Here is an 18,165-nt window from a genome sequence, read left to right as displayed (position 1 = left end):
CTAGGAAGGTTAAGCACCACTGATCTAAGTCCTATGAATGTGCTCCTTCAGTGTTCTAAGACGCTAAGGGACAAGGCGCTGAGGTGGTGCCTGCCGTTAATCCTATTGTTCAGGAGGCAGAGTAATCAGATATTTGTGAGTCCAATGCCAGCCTAGTTTACACAGTAAGACTTTGTCTCAAAAATTGCTTTTCAAGGGACCTTGAAACTATATTTATATTTTTATTTATGACTTTTCATTATTTATCACTTGTTCTTCATAGATTTTTTCTATTTTTGCTTTTTAAACAATTTTTTTAAATTTTATGTTCATATATGTATCATGTCAAATCTACCTGATATTCTTTCATCTCCAATTCATCCTCCATGCTTCCGCTGTTTTTAACCTCCCAATTCCATGTGCTCCTTTTTTTGATACTCATTGAATCTACTTCATGCTCCCTGTATGTACACAGTGTAGTACCATCTGCTGGAGCATGGGCAGACCCCTATGCTCCCTGATGCACACGAGTGTAATACCATCTACTGGAGGATGGGCAGACCCCCATACTCCCTGATGCACACGAGTGTAATACCATCTACTGGAGAATGGGCAGACCCCCATGCTCCCTGATGCACACGAGTGTAATACCATCTACTGGAGGATGGGCAGTCCCTCAACTTGCAGCCCTTCAAAAAACTGACTCCTAGGCAGCCTTCAGTTGCCAACAACTTCTCGGACTGACATGGTCTTCAGCAGCCCCTCTGCCATCAATGCTGTGATTTTGGCTGGAGAGATCTTGTATAGGTTCTGTGCATGCAGACACAGCCACTGTGAGTTCATCAGCAACTGCACTGTTTCTCTACAGACAGCTTTCTCAGGCTGTCTGTAGAGAAGACAACTTCCTTCCTTCCTTCCTTCCTTCCTTCCTTCCTCCCTTCCTCTCTCCCTCCCTTCTCTTCTCCCTCCTTCCTTTCTTCCTTTTTTCCCTTCTTCCTTCCCCCTCCCTCCCTCCTTCCCTCCCTCCTTCCTTCCTTCTTCCCTCCCTCCCTCCCTACCTCCATTTCTTCCTTCTTCCCTTTCTTATTCTAAGAGAGAGTCTCTCTACACGACTCTGACTGTCTTGGAACCTACTGTGCAGACCAGACTGGCTTCAAATTTATAGAGATCCTTCTGCCTCTGCCTCCTGAGTTCTGGGACTAAAGACCAGAGTGGTCTACAGAGCAAGTTCTAGGACGGGCAGGACTATGCAGCAGGCTCTCCGAGAGGAGTTTCAGTGAGGGTTCAGTATTGATGGTGTACCAAGAGCCTGTGGCCTGGAAACTGACCCACAACTCATCACAATTAACACTTGCAAGTCAAGCTGTTTGAACTGCATGGCGCGCCACAGCTCCCTGTGCTTCTGAGACAATTGAAGAGGTGATGGAGAGGCATGAAAGATGGAGGAGCGAAATGGCTTTCCTGATTTTTTGATTTATTTTTTGTTTTCTTTTGAGAGGGTGGGGGGACACTGCAAGGGTGAGTGCCAGATATGGAAGGACTGGGAAATGAGTGGGACTGGGTGCATGATGTGAAATTCTCAAAGAATCAGTAAAAGTATGTTAGAAAACCATTAAGAAAAGTACGAGTGGTGGTTATACGAACATGAATGCGGGGCCCACAAGGTTCGGAGACTTTGGATCCTGTGAAGCTGGAGTTACGAAGAGTTGTGCGTTTCCCCGTGCGGGCACTGGGAACAGCACTGGGGCTGCCTGCAAGAGCAACACGTGATAGAAACCTCTGAGCCATTTCTCAAGCTCCACCATCATCTTGTAGCAAGGAGGGTTTCTTTGCTTTGGTTTGGTTTTGGTAATCCCCCCCGCCCCCCAAACTTTCTCAGAAGACTTAAATCTAATAAGGACTAATAAAATGAAAGGCATAAAGATCAAAATGAAAATGAAACTCCACAGGAATGGTAAAATATGCAGGAATGTGCAGAGATGGCACACCACAACATCTCAGTCACATGGTTGACGGGAAGAGGAAATCCATTTGGAAGAGAACCGAACAGCAGTTCTCAAGAACCTAATCAAAAATGTAAAGTTTATCATAAGGGCTCAGGCGCTAATCCAATGCATTGTGACTTTTTAGGGTTTAAACACAGCACAGATAACACTATCTGGGATCTAATCATAAAGACATTTTACCCTGAATAGAGTTCCCCAGCTCTCATGGGTCCCCTTCTCTTCTCCTGGCATCTACTCTCCCACAATTCCTCACAGTTACATGCGTTAAAGAGTTAGAAGACAAGATTCACTCATGAGAGAGGATGTGTGGGCTTTGTCTGAGTCCAGGATATCAACTTGTTTCTCTAAAAAATATCTAGAAAATGAATTTACTATATAATCATAGGACAATGATGCACACCCCCTCTCCCTCTCTCTCTCTCCTCTTTTTCTTTTTTAAGACAGGGTTTCTCTGTGTATCTCTGGCTATCCTAGAACTCACTCTGTAGACCAGGTTGGCCTCAAATTCAGAGATCCGCCTGTCCCTGCCTCCTGAGTGATAGGATCAAGGGCATGTGCCACCACTGCCCAGCTCACTAAGCCCATTTCTAATACGAAAGCTTCTCTTTGTTTTTCCAGAAACATTAAGTAAAGGAAATATCATTAACTTCTGTTTTATTTTGGTACCAGTCAGTATTTCCAGTAGCTACCTACTGTGACACAGACTTGTAGCTATGCAAAATCCACAGGTAAGCCACTCGAGTTTATATTACTTTTAAAAGGATTTTTTAATTTTTATTTTATGTGTATGAGTGTTTGCCTGCCTGCCTGCATGTATGTTCATGGAAATGGATGGCGTATCTTGGTAGCCATGGCAGAGGATAAAGAGGAGGTAGGGGTTTGGAAGTGGGGGGAGCAGACACAGAAAGATCAAGACAGAGAAACTGAGACAGAGGATGACAGGAAGTGCTTTTGAAGCATCAGAAAAGATAAAAAAGATACCTATACTTAACACAAGTCCACCATCAGGACCGTGAGCCCCAATTCTATTACCCATGTCTCAGGGCTCTGGGGTGGGACCCAGCATCCTGATTTTCATCAGGTTTCACAGTTAGTCCTGCTACAGCTGACTCCTCCGACCAACATTTGAAGAGCAAGGCATCTCAGATTCCTCACCCCAACTCGGTCTTCTCTGATCAGTATCTCAATTGTGTATTCCTCTTCCCAACCCGGGGGGAGAGATAAACTCTCCCAAAGTGGAGGGAGCTACGAGGCTGAAATCTTGGTGTTGATGGTCAATGTTCCTTCTTGAAAGCTGGTAGAGAAGATTCTTTCTGGTTTCTAGCAACTTCGGGCATTCATGGGCTTGTGGCAGGATCCTGACAGTCTCTGCCACCAGCTTTCACGGTCAAGTTCCCCATATAGTCATGTCTGTCCATGTTCCCTCTCCTTGTGTCCAAGAGCCATAGTGCTCAACCGAACCATCTTATTTCTCTTTGATTACTCATGCAAGGGCGTCAATCATCAATAAGGTTACAATTACAGATGCTAACGTTCAAGCAGATACCTTTTGGAGGAAGAGCATCAAGATATAATATTATATGTTCATGGTTTGGAAAGATGAAACACACCGTTAAAATAATTAGGAAATAGGAGGCTGGAGAGATGACTCAGTAGTCAAGAGCAGTGGCTTCTCTGGCAGAGGACCAGGGTTTGGTGCTCAGCACCCACATGGCTGCTCCCAAACCTCTATAACTCCAATTCTAGGGATCCGACACCCTCTTTTGGCCTTTACAAAACCAGGCATGCATGAGGTTCACAGGCATATGTGTGGGCAAGCTACACACACACACACACACACACACACACACACACACACACAATTAAATTAAATTTAAAAATATTAGTGTAGTATAGTAAAAATACTATAAAAGTTGTTCAAATCTAGTTTTATCTAGTTTCATCCTTCTACATGAGGATTCCAGTTTTCCCAGCACCATTTGTTGAAGAGATTGTTTTTATTTTCCTCTGATGAATTTTTTAAAAGCACTTTTGTCAAAAAAAAAAAAACACCAAAAGTAGGAAACCAGCATGCTGTCCATTTTAGTTATAGAATGCCCATGGGCAATCTCTGGCTTGCAAAAAAGGACAGATGTCACTAAGTCACCTGCAAGGTACACGTATGAGGGGGAGGGTTCTGCATTTCCAGCTGGCGGCAATAACCTTCCATGGATGCTCAGTGTGCTTCCACAGGAAACTTCTAAACTGCTGTCAAATATATATAAATCATAGAGTAACTATGTTTAATGTTATATTCACAGGATGTAATTTGACAGTTATGCTTTTGGGAATGGAGCCTAGCTTTCTGGAAATTCTTTGGTCACTGACTGGTTGGGTTTAGTAGTTCCATCCTGAACCATCTTATCCTAGCACGCTGCAGGGTCCCATCACGGTCACTCTGGAGCCAACTATGGTGCTTGCAAAGCCACAGACTTGTGGCCCGCTCTCTCTTTTTTAGATGACATAATTATTATTGCACAAACTAAATTACAGCACTCTTGAAAGAAATTTAAACAAAGAAATGAAAACATCCATAAGCCCACCATTTTAATATAACTGTTGTCACTGATGTAATTTTTTGGACCTTAATATGTACACAGAGAGAGAGAGAGAGAGAGAGAGAGAGAGAGAGAGAGAGAGAGAGAAAGAGAGAGAGACCCTTCATCATGATGATCTTAGTATATATACAACTATATTATGCAAAAATGACCATTTATATATTTATGTAGTTTTTACAAGAATGACCATTTTTACGGTATTGCACAATTCCCTCAGTTTTCTAGACACAGAAATATAATTTCCTTCTGGGTTTTAGTTTTCATTGACTTAACCACCACTATGAGCCAAAGGGGGTGCAGAGAGAGGCTCAGCAGTTGAACAGTTGAGGGCAGCTTTCAGGAGATTTAATTAGCATGCCCCAAATGTTGAGGAAAGGGAGGCGAATAGGTGCGATGAGGAAAGACGCTTGAATTTAGGCAGAATTCAGAAGAAATTGAGTGGAAGAAAGTTAAACATGGAGAGAGCATCTTGCTCCTTCTTAATTCATAACACCCCAGCGGTCATGCTAGGTACGGGGTGGCAAGCTCCTACTCTGATCTGCTCTGGCTTTTCTCACCCGGGACACTGTAGTGTGTACGACAGTGGCTTCCCCAATGCTCCCCTGGTAGCCTCGCTGCCGAATTATTGTCTTGTCATAGATCTGGTTGAGTACGTGTGAGCGATCTGTAGACCACGTGGCCCTCCGCAGACAAAGTGCACAACAGCTCTGCATGTACACAGACAGCTATTGTCTGACACAGGGTTTTGCTAGCAGTCCATGGCAGCTGTGATTTTGTAATCCTCCAGCCTAAACTGCCCAAATTCTGGGACTATAGCTATGAGTCATCATATGCAGTTATAAGTACAGAGCTCGAGTTCCCAAGTCTTTAAAACTACACCATCAAGTATGGATCCCTGGAGGGGGGTTACAGTCAGTTGTGGTCTACCCTTTGTGGGTGCTGAGAACCAAACCCAGGTCCTACGGGAGAGCAGCCAGTGCTCCCAACTGCTGCTGAGCATCTCCCAAGCCCCAATAGAGCAATCCACCTTCTTAAAAACATTATTATTTTAGAGTCAAGCCATATGTCCAAGTTTTTTCTTGTCTGTTGTAGGAGGAGCTGGAGAAATGGCTCAGCCTTCAAGAGCACTTCCTGCTGTACCCAAGGAACCAACTTCAGTTCCCAGCACCAACACTGGCTATAACCCCAGTCAGGGGATCTGACTCCCTTTTCTGGTCTCCATAGGCACCTGCACACATGTGCCATACCCTCACACAGATGCTCATACCTGCACACATGTGCCATACCCTCACACAGATGCTCATACCTGCACACATGTGCCATACCCTCGCATAGATGCTCATATCTGCACACATGTGCCACACCCTCACACAGATGCTCATACCTATGCATTTAAAAATCGTTTGAAAATTCATAAGCTGTGAAGAACCACACACTTTAAAGAGGACTCCAGACTGCAGAAAGACAGGCAGGTGGGAATATTCCCACCTCAAGGGCAACAGAGTATTTATCTCTGAGGCTTTTAACAAAAACACAAAATAGGATGAGCCCATCAGCACCCATGTTTCGGTCTGTGAGCCCCCCTCAGCGGGATTCTCTCACCTCCTGTGAACCCCATGCTCTTTGTATGGTCTGCTTGCTTCTTTCATTTAGGAATTTTTAATTTTTTAGAACTTTCAGACAAGGCCTTGCTATAGAACCCAGGATAACCTTGTCGCTAACCTTCAGTACGTGGTTCAGATGGCCATGAAGTCTACGTGTAGTCCAGGCTGACCTCACTTTTATGTTCCTCCTGCCTCGGCCCCAACTCCCAGCCCTAGAGTTCCTGGTGGTACAAACCCATCAGCTAAAGGAAGGGCTCGTGTGGGTTTGCTGGTTGATGCTGGGGCTGGCACTCAGGGCTCGCACATGTTAGGCAGGAACTGTACCACAGAACCACATCTTCAGTCAGGGCCTCGCACCTTTATTGTGTTCCAGACAGGCTTTCAGTCTGGAATCCAGGTTGCCAGGAACAGTCGGGGTCATCCATATTGGAATCAAACTCACAGCAATTCCCCTGCCTCTGTTCTAAGTTCTAGAAATACAAGCAGGAACTACTCCACTTGACAAGGGCTTTAAATGGTCATGTTTGAGTGATCTGATCAGTACTGCACAAAATAAAGACAAAGCAGGACCTTTACTGGTGGTATTGTCTTGCGACTCAAATAAGGGCATCGAGAAGAAAATGTTTTCTGTCTTTGAATCATGATGCGAAGTAAAGGACTAGATCGTGGCATTTTACACACGTGTCAACACACCGCGTTCTAACCTGTTCCTCTCCCCATTATCTTTCCCGGGCTCTCTCCCTGGCTGCTCCCGTAGCCCTCCATTGCTATGATGTCATCTGTGCTTCCTCCTCCTCTCTTTCTCTCTCCTCCCTTAAGAGCTCACTCTGCCTGTCACTGTCCCTTTTAGAGTTTCATGGCTTACACACACGAACTCATGCAAATATATAAATATGTGTGTGTGTGTGTGTGTGTATTCCTTACACATATAAGCAGAATAAATATTTTTCAATAATAAAATGGTTTTAAAAAACTGGAAAAAAAATCATAAGAAGGGGAATTAAAAGTAATAACCGGTGAGGCAATGCTAAAATACCAGGACATATAGAGACATGGAATAAAAAAGAAACTGAGGAGAAAAAATATTAGCCAATAATGAATAAAATGAACAAACAGAATAGAGAGTATGTAGGGGAATAAGAAAAACATTAACAATGTAAAGCGTGATATAGAGTAAATCCTGCTGAAATTGCAGTAGAAAGAGGAACGGCGGTCACCCAGAGTAGAATGAGCCAGCTACGCTATGGACGGTCAGAGCCTCGATAGCATGGGGTGTGGGGGGGAGTGTCTGCTGAACTTGTGACTCTTGTCTTTCTATGGTTTTTCTGTGGTTTTTGAGTCTCTAATGGATAGGTGCCCAATGTCTGAGTGCACTGGCTTTTCCTTGGCCCACTAGAGGCCTCTGCTGGCCGCACTTAGCTTTGCAGTCTCTGTGTTAGGCTGGCTGGCACTGAGACCTTCACAGCATCTGAGGTGGCTCATGTTTTAGCCTGGGGATGGCTGTCCCCCAAGTGGCGTGTAAATATGGGGGACGACCACATGCTGGGAGCTGGAAGGCCCGTCTTTGTACTTTCAGGACCCTCTGATAAGCCAGTGTTATCACCCTGTTGGAGGCAGACACTGCTGGAGCGGCTACAGGGCTGCTAAGGCTGACCCATCTGACGGCCCTGGCTCAGGGGTAGCAGACTCCAGGGTTATTAGTTCAGCCGCTGCAGGCTTCGACTCCCAGCAACTTGCTCTTCTGTTCACTGCTGACTCCAGGGGCTATGACTGACCCTCCCTGACTTGGGGTTCTTTGAGAGGGATTTTATAGCTATCTGCATCGTCTTCACTGGTCTCCCGACTGCTGGATCTTTTATTTTTAAATTAAGAATTTTCGCCAGGCGGTGGTGGCTAATGCCTTTAATCTCAGCACTTCTAAGGCAGAGGCAGGCATATCTTTGAGTTTGAGGAGAGCCAGGGATACATAGAGAACCCTGTCTCAAAAATAAAAAAAAAAAGAAAAAGAAAAAAGAAAAAAAAAGAAAAAAAAACAACAAAAAATAGCCAGGAGGTAGTGGCATGAAGCATTTATCTAATTATTCTTTATCAATAAAAACTCCGGGGTCAGATATAGGGTAATAACCTGAATACCTGAATGATCAGAGAAGCAGTGGAGAAGCAACCAATGACCTTCTCTTTCTCTCTTCCTCTCTTTCTATCTCTCTCTCTCTCTCTCTCTCTCTCTCTCTCTCTCTCTCTCTCTGTCTCTCTCTCTTCAATTCTCTAAGCCCTACCATATTACTTCCTGTGTCTCTCTATCTGTCCTTGGTCCTCCAAAACTTCTATGGCTAATTTTGGTCAGCCAGCTAGCTCCACCCTCTGATTCAAAACAAACTTTATTGTCAGTGTCACAAGCATCAAAATGTGACCAAAATATCCCCAAACAGTAGTGCACACTGTTTTAATTCCAGCAATTGGGAGGCACAGGCAGGCAGATCCCTGTGAGTTCAAGGCCAGCCTGGTCTACAGAGCAATTTTTAGGACAGCCTCCAAAGCTACACAGAGAAATCCTGTCTCACAAAACCAATCAATCAATCAATCAAACAAACAAACAAACAAATAAAACATCCCAAGCCCCCAAATTAAAATAAAATAAAAATAAAGATTTCTAGCCTATTAAAAATAGTTACATAGGTCTTACATCAGTTGATTAAATATGTAACGGCGTATCACAACTTTTTTTTTTTCTTTTTGAGACAGAATCTTTTTATGTACCCAAGGCTGGACTCAAACCCATGGCAATCCTCCTGCCTCAGCTTCCCAAGTGTTGGAATTATACAAGCGAGCCATCACACATATCCATAAATATAGCTGACTCTCAGTGGGGAGAATAGAAAAGTAGATAAAACAATGGTGTGATTTATTAATGAAATTCACAAACGATCACCAAGGTCTGTTCATACAGTGCTATCCTACTGTGGTGGTTTGAATGAAAAGGCCCCCAGGGGCTCATAGGTTTGAATGCTCAGTCCCCAGTTGCTGGAACTGCTTGGGAAAGATTAGGAGGTGTGACCTCCTACTTGCAGAACAAAATATGAGCTCTCAGCTGTTCCTGCCACTGTGCCTCTCCTCCAGGGGCGGACCCTAACCATCCAGAACTGTAAGGCCAATTAAATGCTTTCTTTGGTAAGTTGTCTTGGTCATGGAGTTTTATCACAGTAATGGAACAGTAACTAAGACCGCCAAGCATGCTCAAGGCCCTGAGTTTGATACCCAGTACCAAAAAGAAACAAAAGATGGCCAGGATCTTACAAATTGCCCAGGCTGGCCTGGAACTCATGATCTGCCTGCCTCTGCTTCCCAGGTAGCTGTGATGACAGGGTTGTGCCACACATGGCTTTAATTTTTTCCCAAAGAGTGTGTGATAGCTCAAGGAAGTTAATAATTTAATGATCCTTGTACTTGATGTCAGTGTTTACACGTTTATCGCTTGGACGGTCTGTGTGGGTTTGTTTAAGATTTATCTTTATTTTATGTGTATGAACGTTTTTCTGAATGTAGATACATTCTGCCACGTGCATGCTTGGTACCAACAGAGGCCAGAAGAGAACACCAGATCCCTTGGAGCTTTAGTTATAGATGGTAATGAGCCACCACATGGGTTCTAGGAACCAAACTCTGGTCCTCTGTAAGAGTGGCCAGTGCTCTTAACTGCTGGGCCATCTCTCCAGCCCCTTAGCATGTGGTTTTATCTAAGTGCACATAACAGGGCTTGCCAGGGAGAGAACAGGATGTGTTTCCCTAACGCAGTTCCAGTTGCCCCAAAGGGAAGCAGCTGAAGGAGATCTCTCTCAGTTCCGTCATAGGTTAAACCGAGGTTGCATTTTCTTCGAACCCTGGATTTCATTGTCCCAAATGTGTTTTGCCTGTAGCAGGAGATGTTTTTGATTCCCATTACATCACTGATTCAAACGCCATTGTTACAGTCCCTCAAGAGCAGAGATGCAATAAGCAATAAAAGTGTTCCTGGATGGGGCTGGAGAGAGGGCGCAGTGGTTAAGATGGCATATTACTCTACCAGACGATCTGAGTTTGATTATCGACACCCATATCAAGTGGCTCACAGCCACTTGGAGGTCTAGCTCCAGGGGGTCGGACTGCTCTGGAGTCTACAGGCACCCACACATATACAGCATACATTCCCACGTATTGCTATTGTTTCTCTGGCGGTCTAGATGGAACTTCTTTTTTTTTTTTCTTCAAGACAAGGTTTTTCTGTGTATCTTTGATTGTCCTGGAACTCACTGTGTAGACCAGGCTGACTTCGAACTCATAGAGATTAGAGATTCACCTGCCTCTGAGGAGTGTGCCACCACGCCCAGCTTAGATGTAACTTCTGTCATGACTGGTCTGGGACTTAGGTAGTGTCATTTTGGGTTGGAATGATCCGTGGAGGATTTGGAGGACTTCAGTTCCAGGCTCCTCGCTTTCATGTATCCTTGCTGTATGGGCTTTATGGGGAAACATCTCGGAGACCCTGCCAATGGTGTGTCCTGAGTAGACAGGTTTCATCCAGTTTACAAAATTTAGGGAGCATTTCTTTAGAACTTGGGTGTCTTCTCCCCAAATCCCTTGAAAGAATAACCTCATTTTGGCAATGAAAGAGAGGTCAGGGGGCATTCTAGTCGCTGTCACAGGCCTTGAGGCCCAGATGAGGAGAAAGGAGCCATTTCCAATCTCACCCCACAGAGGCCAGGTTTGGCCAGCCAGATGACAGCCATATGTGTTGGCTTGGGATGGAAGAGGAGGTAAAGAGAAAACAGCCTAGAAGTCAAGGCTTAGGCTACTGTGCCCACAACCCCAGTCTTCTAGGCGCAGTCTTTCCACAGAGAGCAACAAATTTGTAGGAACAGGAATAGAGGTTCAAAGGTGTGCCTTTGTCAGGCTTAGGGCATGCCGTTTGCCTTGTTGTTTTAGTTCAACGGTTACTTACCAACATAAAGGACATCTCAAAAAACTGGGAATCTTGATAGCAATTCTCGTAGCCTTTGTGCCCTCGGGAATTCTCTCAATGCTTGTAACAGTATGGATTGCTTTAAAAATAAATTGAACCCAGCTCACTCTTCTACAGGGTTTCCTAACCACAAGGAGAGGACATGATGGCGCTATCGCGTTTAGGACCAAGTATTCCGAATTCTCTCACTCTCTGCACATCGTCAAGCCATGGGTCATTGCATTTATTCCTATTTTCTGCAGGAGGAAGCGTCTCTAAAGATGGCTGAGCAACACTGATCTATGAACATAGTCAAATGTCCTTAGGAGTCATCTTGCTGCTGTATTCCTTTAGCGGAACAGTAGCATTTGGTTTTCCCTTTGGTACCTGGTCCATTTAGTCTCATGTTCTTGACCATAGAGGCCATGTTGGAGATGGGTTCCATCTCACTGTGTGGGCCCTGAATCCAACCCGATTTCGGTTGGTTACTCCCACAACCTTTGTGCCACCATTGCGTTAGATCATCTTGCAGCAGGTCACCATTGTAGGTGACAGGGTTTGCAGGTGGCTTGGTGTTTAGCTTTCTTCTCTGGTAGAGTGCAGAGAAATTTCCAGCACCCTGAACACTAGGCAGTGGGGGTGCAGGCTCTAGGTACCAGCTTGACATCCCGACATCTCCATGTTCAATGAGAGGAGACAGAAAAAGCTTGAGAGCCAGAGGAGGACACCAAAGAAACAAGGCTGTCTACACACAGCAGGACCAGTGCACGTAGGACCTCCCAGAGGCTGTGGCTGCACACACAGGACCTGTATAGGTCTAAGCCAGATGGGGTCCCAGTGCTCAGAGTGGAGGTGGACACAGGCCCATCCCTAATCCAGAAGCTATCTCTGATGGATCACCAGTCACAAAGGAAAAAATATTTTTTTTTTCAACGCAGTATCACTGGGTATGTGAGTCACTCTGAAGACCAAGCCCTATTCCCAGCAGCAGGTGGCCAACACGAAATGAACTCAAGGGTATTTTTCAAGGGTTTTACTTGTTTGTTTGTTGTCTGGACTTTTTTTTCTTATCCTACAGGTCTTTTGCTTATATGTTATGATTTCCAGTTTTGTGTTTTTATGAGATTTTTGTGTGATGTATGAGTCTCTGCATCAATATGTGTTTCTTGTGTTTTTCTTCAGTTCTTTGTTTTTTTAATATTATTTTATTAGTTTTTTTCTTCCTTTCTTCTTTAGATGCCTGTTTGTTTTCTAATGAGAGAGAGCAAGAAAGGTGTGGATTTGGGTGGGTGAGGAGGTAGGAAGGACCTGGGATGAGCCGGGGCCTGGAACTGTAATCAGAATATATTGTGTGAAAAAAAACCTATTTTCAATTAAGAGATAAAATAAAACCAGATTCAAAGTTAAAATAAATAAATTTAATATCAAAGGATAGTTTCATTTTGTGGCTAGGAAATAAACATTATTGCTGGGTGGTTGTGGCGCACGCCTTTAATCCCAGCACTTGGGAGGCAGAGGCAGGAGGATCTCTGTGACTTCAAGGGCAGCCTGGTCTACAGAGCAAGTTCCAGGACAGGCTACAAAGCTACACAGAAAAACCCTGTCTTGAAAAACAACAGCAAAACAAAACAAAAAAAAATAACTAAACATTATCAGTATTAAATATACTATTTGTATTAACGGAATGTCTGACAAAAGACATACGTTAGTAAGAAACACGCGGACAGATAGATACAAAGGGAGGGCTTAGTGGCAATTTTCTTACTCACTAGTGAGCGGGTAGGGAAGCAGAAACTCTTTCAGTATTTGGTTATCCTCTCTTTTTTCCTCCTCCATCTCTCCCTTCTCTCTTTCCCTCCCTCCATTCACCTTTTCTTTCTTCCTCCTCTCCCACAACCAATTGCTCAGGCTAGTCAGTTTGTGGTCCCCCTGCCTCAGTCTCCAAAGTGCTGAGACCTCTCTTAGTTACTTTTCTATTGCCATGACAAAACACCCTGACCAAGGCAACCTACAAAAGCAAGAGTTTAACCTGGAGGCTCACAGTTCCACAGAGTTAGCATTCATGGTCATCATGACAGGCAGCAGGAAGCGGGCAGGCAGATGTGATGCTGGAGCAGTAGCCGAGAGCTTGCAGCTCCTCAGAAGCAGGAGGCAGAGAAAAGAGGACTGACCGGGAATAGCATGGGTTTTTGAAATCTGAGAGCCTATTCCTAGTGACACAGTCCCCAATCCAACTGGGAACCAAGCATCTGGGGCAATGGGGGCCAAGCACCCAAACCACTGTAGGTCATGCGTGTCATATCTCTATGCTGTGCTGAAAGCCTGCAACGTATATGTCTCCACACCTCGCATGTATTCCTGGATGGTGCTAGAAGCTGAGATTCCACTTGTGTGCAATTGGTAAAATCCTCTCAGTTCTCATGTCTGCTGTGTGCTTCCCGTAGCTCTCCACACTGTTCTCTAGTGTGTGCGCTCTGTGCCTCTCCACACTGTTCACTAGTGTGTGCACCCTGTAGCTCCCCACACTGCTCACTAGTGTGTGCACTCTGTGCCCCTCCACACTGTTCACTAGTGTATGCGCTCTGTGCCTCTCCACACTGCTCACTAGAAAGAAGAGGTAAAGAATCAGCAAATATGGAGTCCATCTGGCCCTGGAGTATCCTTAAGAGTACTCCCAATTTCTTTAAGACACTGAAGCCGTGGGCTTTCTTACGCTCTGGGCCCACATGAAAGAAGCTGAGGCAGGGGTTTAAAAGGGGTGAGAAACGCACCCTGCTGCCACTCCTGTAGGTAAAGCTCAAATCTGTGCAATTTCACTGAAAACCTGTGTTTTTGCTTTCTGTTGCTGTGATAAACACCACCACCAAAAACAGCTTGTGGAGGAGAGGGTTGATTTGGCTTCATCACCAGAGGGAAGCCAAGGCTGGAGCTCAAGGCTGGAAACGGGAGGCAGGAACTGAAGCAGAGGCCACAGAGAGACGATACTTACTGCCTGGTTCCCACCCATCCACCCATCCCAGACTAGCTCGGCTACACGTTTATACAGCCCAGGCCTGTCTGCCCAGGTGGCACCTCCCACAGTGGACTGATCCTCCTATAGCAATTAGTAATTAAGAACACGCCACACAGACATGCCTACAGGCCAATCTGAGGGAGGCAATTCTTCCCTTAGGATTTCTTCTTTCCAGTTGTGTTTGGTTTGTGTTTCAGGCTAGGCTTGTGTCAAGTTGACAAAACTAACCAGATAGCCTGTGACCAAAACGCAGGTATTTTAGAGACTGGTGAGAGTAAACAACCCTGTTAGTAAACAACCGAGACGTGAGAATGAACTGAAAATTACATAAACAGGCTGGGTAGTGGTAGTGCACACCTTTAATCCCAGCACTTGGGAGGCACAGGCAGGAGGATCTCTGTGAGTTCGAGGCCAGCATGGTCTACAAGAGCTAGTTCCAGGACAGGCTCCAAAACTACACAGAAACCCTGACTTGAAACTCGAAAAACAAACAAACAAGCAAACAAAAAATTACATAAACAAATTTAGTCTTTCTAGACTATCATGTGAGGCTCCCATGGACTTTTGGGGGTGTGGTTCTTCCCTTCAAGGGAGGAGGCCCTCAACACAGACAGTGTGTTCAGATAGATGTTTGCATTTCGTTTCTTCCAAAGGTCTCAGAAAGAAGGGAAGCGAGGAGATTAAGTTTGCTTACTGTTTCATGCTTGGGCAACCGGAAGAACAGAAAGGTAAGATGTGTCCGGTGAGACACAGTGCTGTGTGATGCTACTTATCTGGAGAAACACGCTCAGCTGCCAGCAAGTCCGCCCACAGTCTCTGTCAAGCTTAAAGCAGCATGCAGACAAATGCAAACCATAAATTTACTCAGAGTAGTCTTTCCCCCGCATAGAAACTCTCAGTATAAAAATGTCCCAGTCTTCATATACACTTTTCACTTTCAAAAACAACAACAACAAAAACTAATCCAACGTTTCTGATCTTTTTGTATGGAAATGGGAGTTTGTGCAACTAAGCCAAAGCCCCCAGATCAGGGCAGTCTCCTTTTAACTCTCCACGTGTCTGAACTAAAAGAAGAGAGAACTCACCTGCAATAGAAATACTGTTCTAAAGCGCTTGAAAATTATAACTGTTTGGGTGCCCGATTTTCCTTTTCTCCCTGGGTAACATTCGGGAAAGCATCTAAAATCTCAGCGTTTCTGAGCTTAAATAGATGCTTCATAGATGTCAAGAGATGTCTGGTTTTAGGCTCCCACCGCGTGTCTCCTGCTTGTCTGGTCACGGGAGGCATGATAAAGTGGTCTGGAGAACCACGGGCAAAGCTGCTATTCCAGCCGCCTGTGGAAGCTGCTGGAAGCCCTGACAAGATGCTGATGATTCATTCGCTACTGAAAGGGCAAGGAAAAGGATGTTCATTCCGTGTCACGGTAGCCGCGCTGGGAGAAGATGTCATGGTCGTCCTTACTTACGGACAGTGGATGTCGATGTAGAAGAAGTCCACGGCAGGGGCTACACATGGGCGCTCTCGGGTAGGAAGGCAGTGCTACCTACCCGGAGATCCAGCGTATGTCAGCCTGCATGGATTCACTTGCGCATGCCAGGCCTGGCCAGGTGAAGAGGGGGAGGCTTCCCATGTAGTTCTTCCTAGCTTGGTAGATGGGTCAAAGCGCTGTCACCAGAAGGCAGGGTCCACAGTCATTCCGCAGTATCCCTGGTGCCGAAAGGGTGGCTGCTGGCCAAGATGGAAACCGTCTCTGATGCCATCTTCCCCAAATTGTACCTTGTTTTAGGTAGTACCCTCAAAATCCTGGGACGCAAAACCTCTATGGGGAGACTGGCTTCATTATACTGTCCCCAAGGGCTATTCTGTTCAAAACTCCGAGTCTAAGCGAGGAGTCGTCGGTCCACACAATGGAGGTGGATAAACTTTTCTTTTTGACTTTGAAAATCGATTTCCTCCGATGTTTGTGCAGCAGCTGTTTCAGCTTGTCCTTAAAAAAGGAGGTGGTGAGCGTGTAGAGGATGGGGTTCAGGGCGCTGTTTACCGGAAGGAAAAACACCACTATCCAGGAAGTGATCGTACCTGGAGAAGGAAATGAAGTGTGAAAAGGAATAGAAAGTGGCTCCTCCCCTTTTGTTCCCCAAGACCCAATCCCCTAGTCTCACCCCTAGCACTGCAGCTGAACACCAGTTTCACTCCCCCCCCCCCCCCCGCCCCCCGACCTCCCCTGCAGTTTCTTCTGTGGATCCTACAGACCATCCGTCCCTAACCTTCCTCCCTGCACTGGTCGCGGTATCTTGGCTTCCAACTCCAGCAGGCACCCCCGATAAACCACAGGCCACGCTGACAGAAAACCAGGTAGGCTGCCTGCAGGCCTTCTCCCCTGTTTGTCTTTCCCTTGACCCAATCCCTCAGTCTCATCCTCCCGCCCTGCTGCAGAACACCCAGCCTTCCTTCCCTGCCTGAACCGCTACTATCATCTCCTGAGGACCCCACAGATCTTCCCCTTCTAACCCCCACCCCTTTGTTGCCTCATCCCAGACTCCAGCCCCAGCAGACTCCACCTGCTAACCCCAGGGCAGCTCCTCCCAACGTAATAAGTTGGTTGGAGGCGGATCCACGCCTCTCCTTCTGTTCCTGAGCTCCATTTCCCCCAGTGTCACCTCTGGCTCTGCAGCAGGAAACCTGCTGTGGTTTCCCTTTCCTCTTTGACCCCATCTCCAACAGATCACAAAGACCTTCTCCGCCAATCCGCCCCACTTCCCACAACTCACTTCAGTTACCCAGCCTCCAACACCAGTAGACATTCCCTATGAACACACCAGCTGAAGAGGCCAGAGAAACAGGTAACACACACTCATTGCACGCAGTGTTTTTATTCTTCCTCACTAGACTGCATCACTGCCCGCTGCCCACTGCCTGCCTTAGAATATTAATTATCAAACACTGTGGTGGCAATGGTAACTCTTGGTATTGACGCCATAGACACTTACAGAGACCTTACTGCACGGAAGGGGCCTGCCCAGACTCTGGCCTTGTCAAACAAAGGGCCTAAGAAGGCACAGTGTTCCTGGGAATAAGGAAGGGGGCTGACCTGGTATCTCCACTTTGAGGAGAGACAGGGTTTTAACGACAAACACGGGAATCCAGCAGATGGCATCTGAGAACACGATAAAGAAGAAGCGGTTTGCAACGGCCACCTCCTTCCGGATGTGGTTCCTCACTTCTGCAGTCTGAAGGGCTGTTTTCTGAATAGAGCAGAACATGGCGACATAGGAAAACACAATGACGAGGAAAGCCAGCAAGTTCACACCTGTTGGGAAGAGCACACAGGTTTTACATCCTCAGTAGACGCACATCAGCTACGTGGCTGTTAACATGGTCCACGGGCACCGGGGTTCCCAGAAGCACCCTCTTCTGTGTGCTCCGAGGTGTGGAGCGGAACTTCCCAAGTTCAGGAAATTATTTCAAGAACTGGGTTTTGATTAGCCCTAAAGAGGAATTTCAAAGGTGTGAGTTCTTTATGAAGAATTAGGCCTGGAAATTCAGATCTGGAATACCATGAAGCAAAACTGCCTTTCTTTTCTTCTTCTTCTCTCTTTTTCACCTGAGACAAGGTCACACACTATGCAGCCCTGGGTGGCCTCGAACTCACAGACATCTGCTTGTCTCTGCCTCTTGAGTGCTGGGATTAAAGGTGTGCACCACTGCGCTTAGCAAGACTGCTATAGGAAAAACACACTTTCATGTTCTCTGTCTGTCACTCACTTACTACACACACACACACACACACACACACACACACACCACACACATGGAGTTTTGTTTTTAGTTCCTGGAACGTCACCCATTAAGGTATTGCTGTAAGTATAGTACTTGTCTCAAAAAGTAGATAACAATCTTAGTTCCTTGTCTTATATATATGAATAAAAGAATCTTAGAATTAATCATAAATATAACCGCCTCAGAAGCACTCTTCTTTATGTTTTGGCC

General features: G+C 45.7%; 1 protein-coding gene across 1 annotated transcript in view; it reads right to left on the bottom strand.

Annotated features, from left to right (window-relative positions):
- Window positions 1–12,598: 12,598 nt before the first annotated feature.
- The window catches only part of Rxfp2 (relaxin family peptide receptor 2), a 42,645-nt gene continuing 37,078 nt past the window's right edge, over window positions 12,599–18,165 (bottom strand). Inside the window, exons 21-22 of the mRNA XM_048419083.3 lie at window positions 17,267–17,485; window positions 12,599–16,254 (exon numbers count right to left, since the gene is read on the bottom strand). Of these exons, the coding sequence (XP_048275040.3) occupies window positions 15,995–16,254; window positions 17,267–17,485 (479 nt within the window). The 3' untranslated portion in view covers window positions 12,599–15,994. The remainder of the gene's footprint in view (window positions 16,255–17,266; window positions 17,486–18,165) is intronic.

The sequence above is a fragment of the Myodes glareolus genome, chromosome 2 (assembly GCF_982192425.1).
Source record: "Myodes glareolus chromosome 2, mMyoGla1.1, whole genome shotgun sequence".
Taxonomy (NCBI): domain Eukaryota; kingdom Metazoa; phylum Chordata; class Mammalia; order Rodentia; family Cricetidae; genus Myodes; species Myodes glareolus.
The sequence above is the reverse complement of the archived record's forward strand: the minus strand, read 5'-3'. Positions and strand labels throughout refer to the sequence as shown.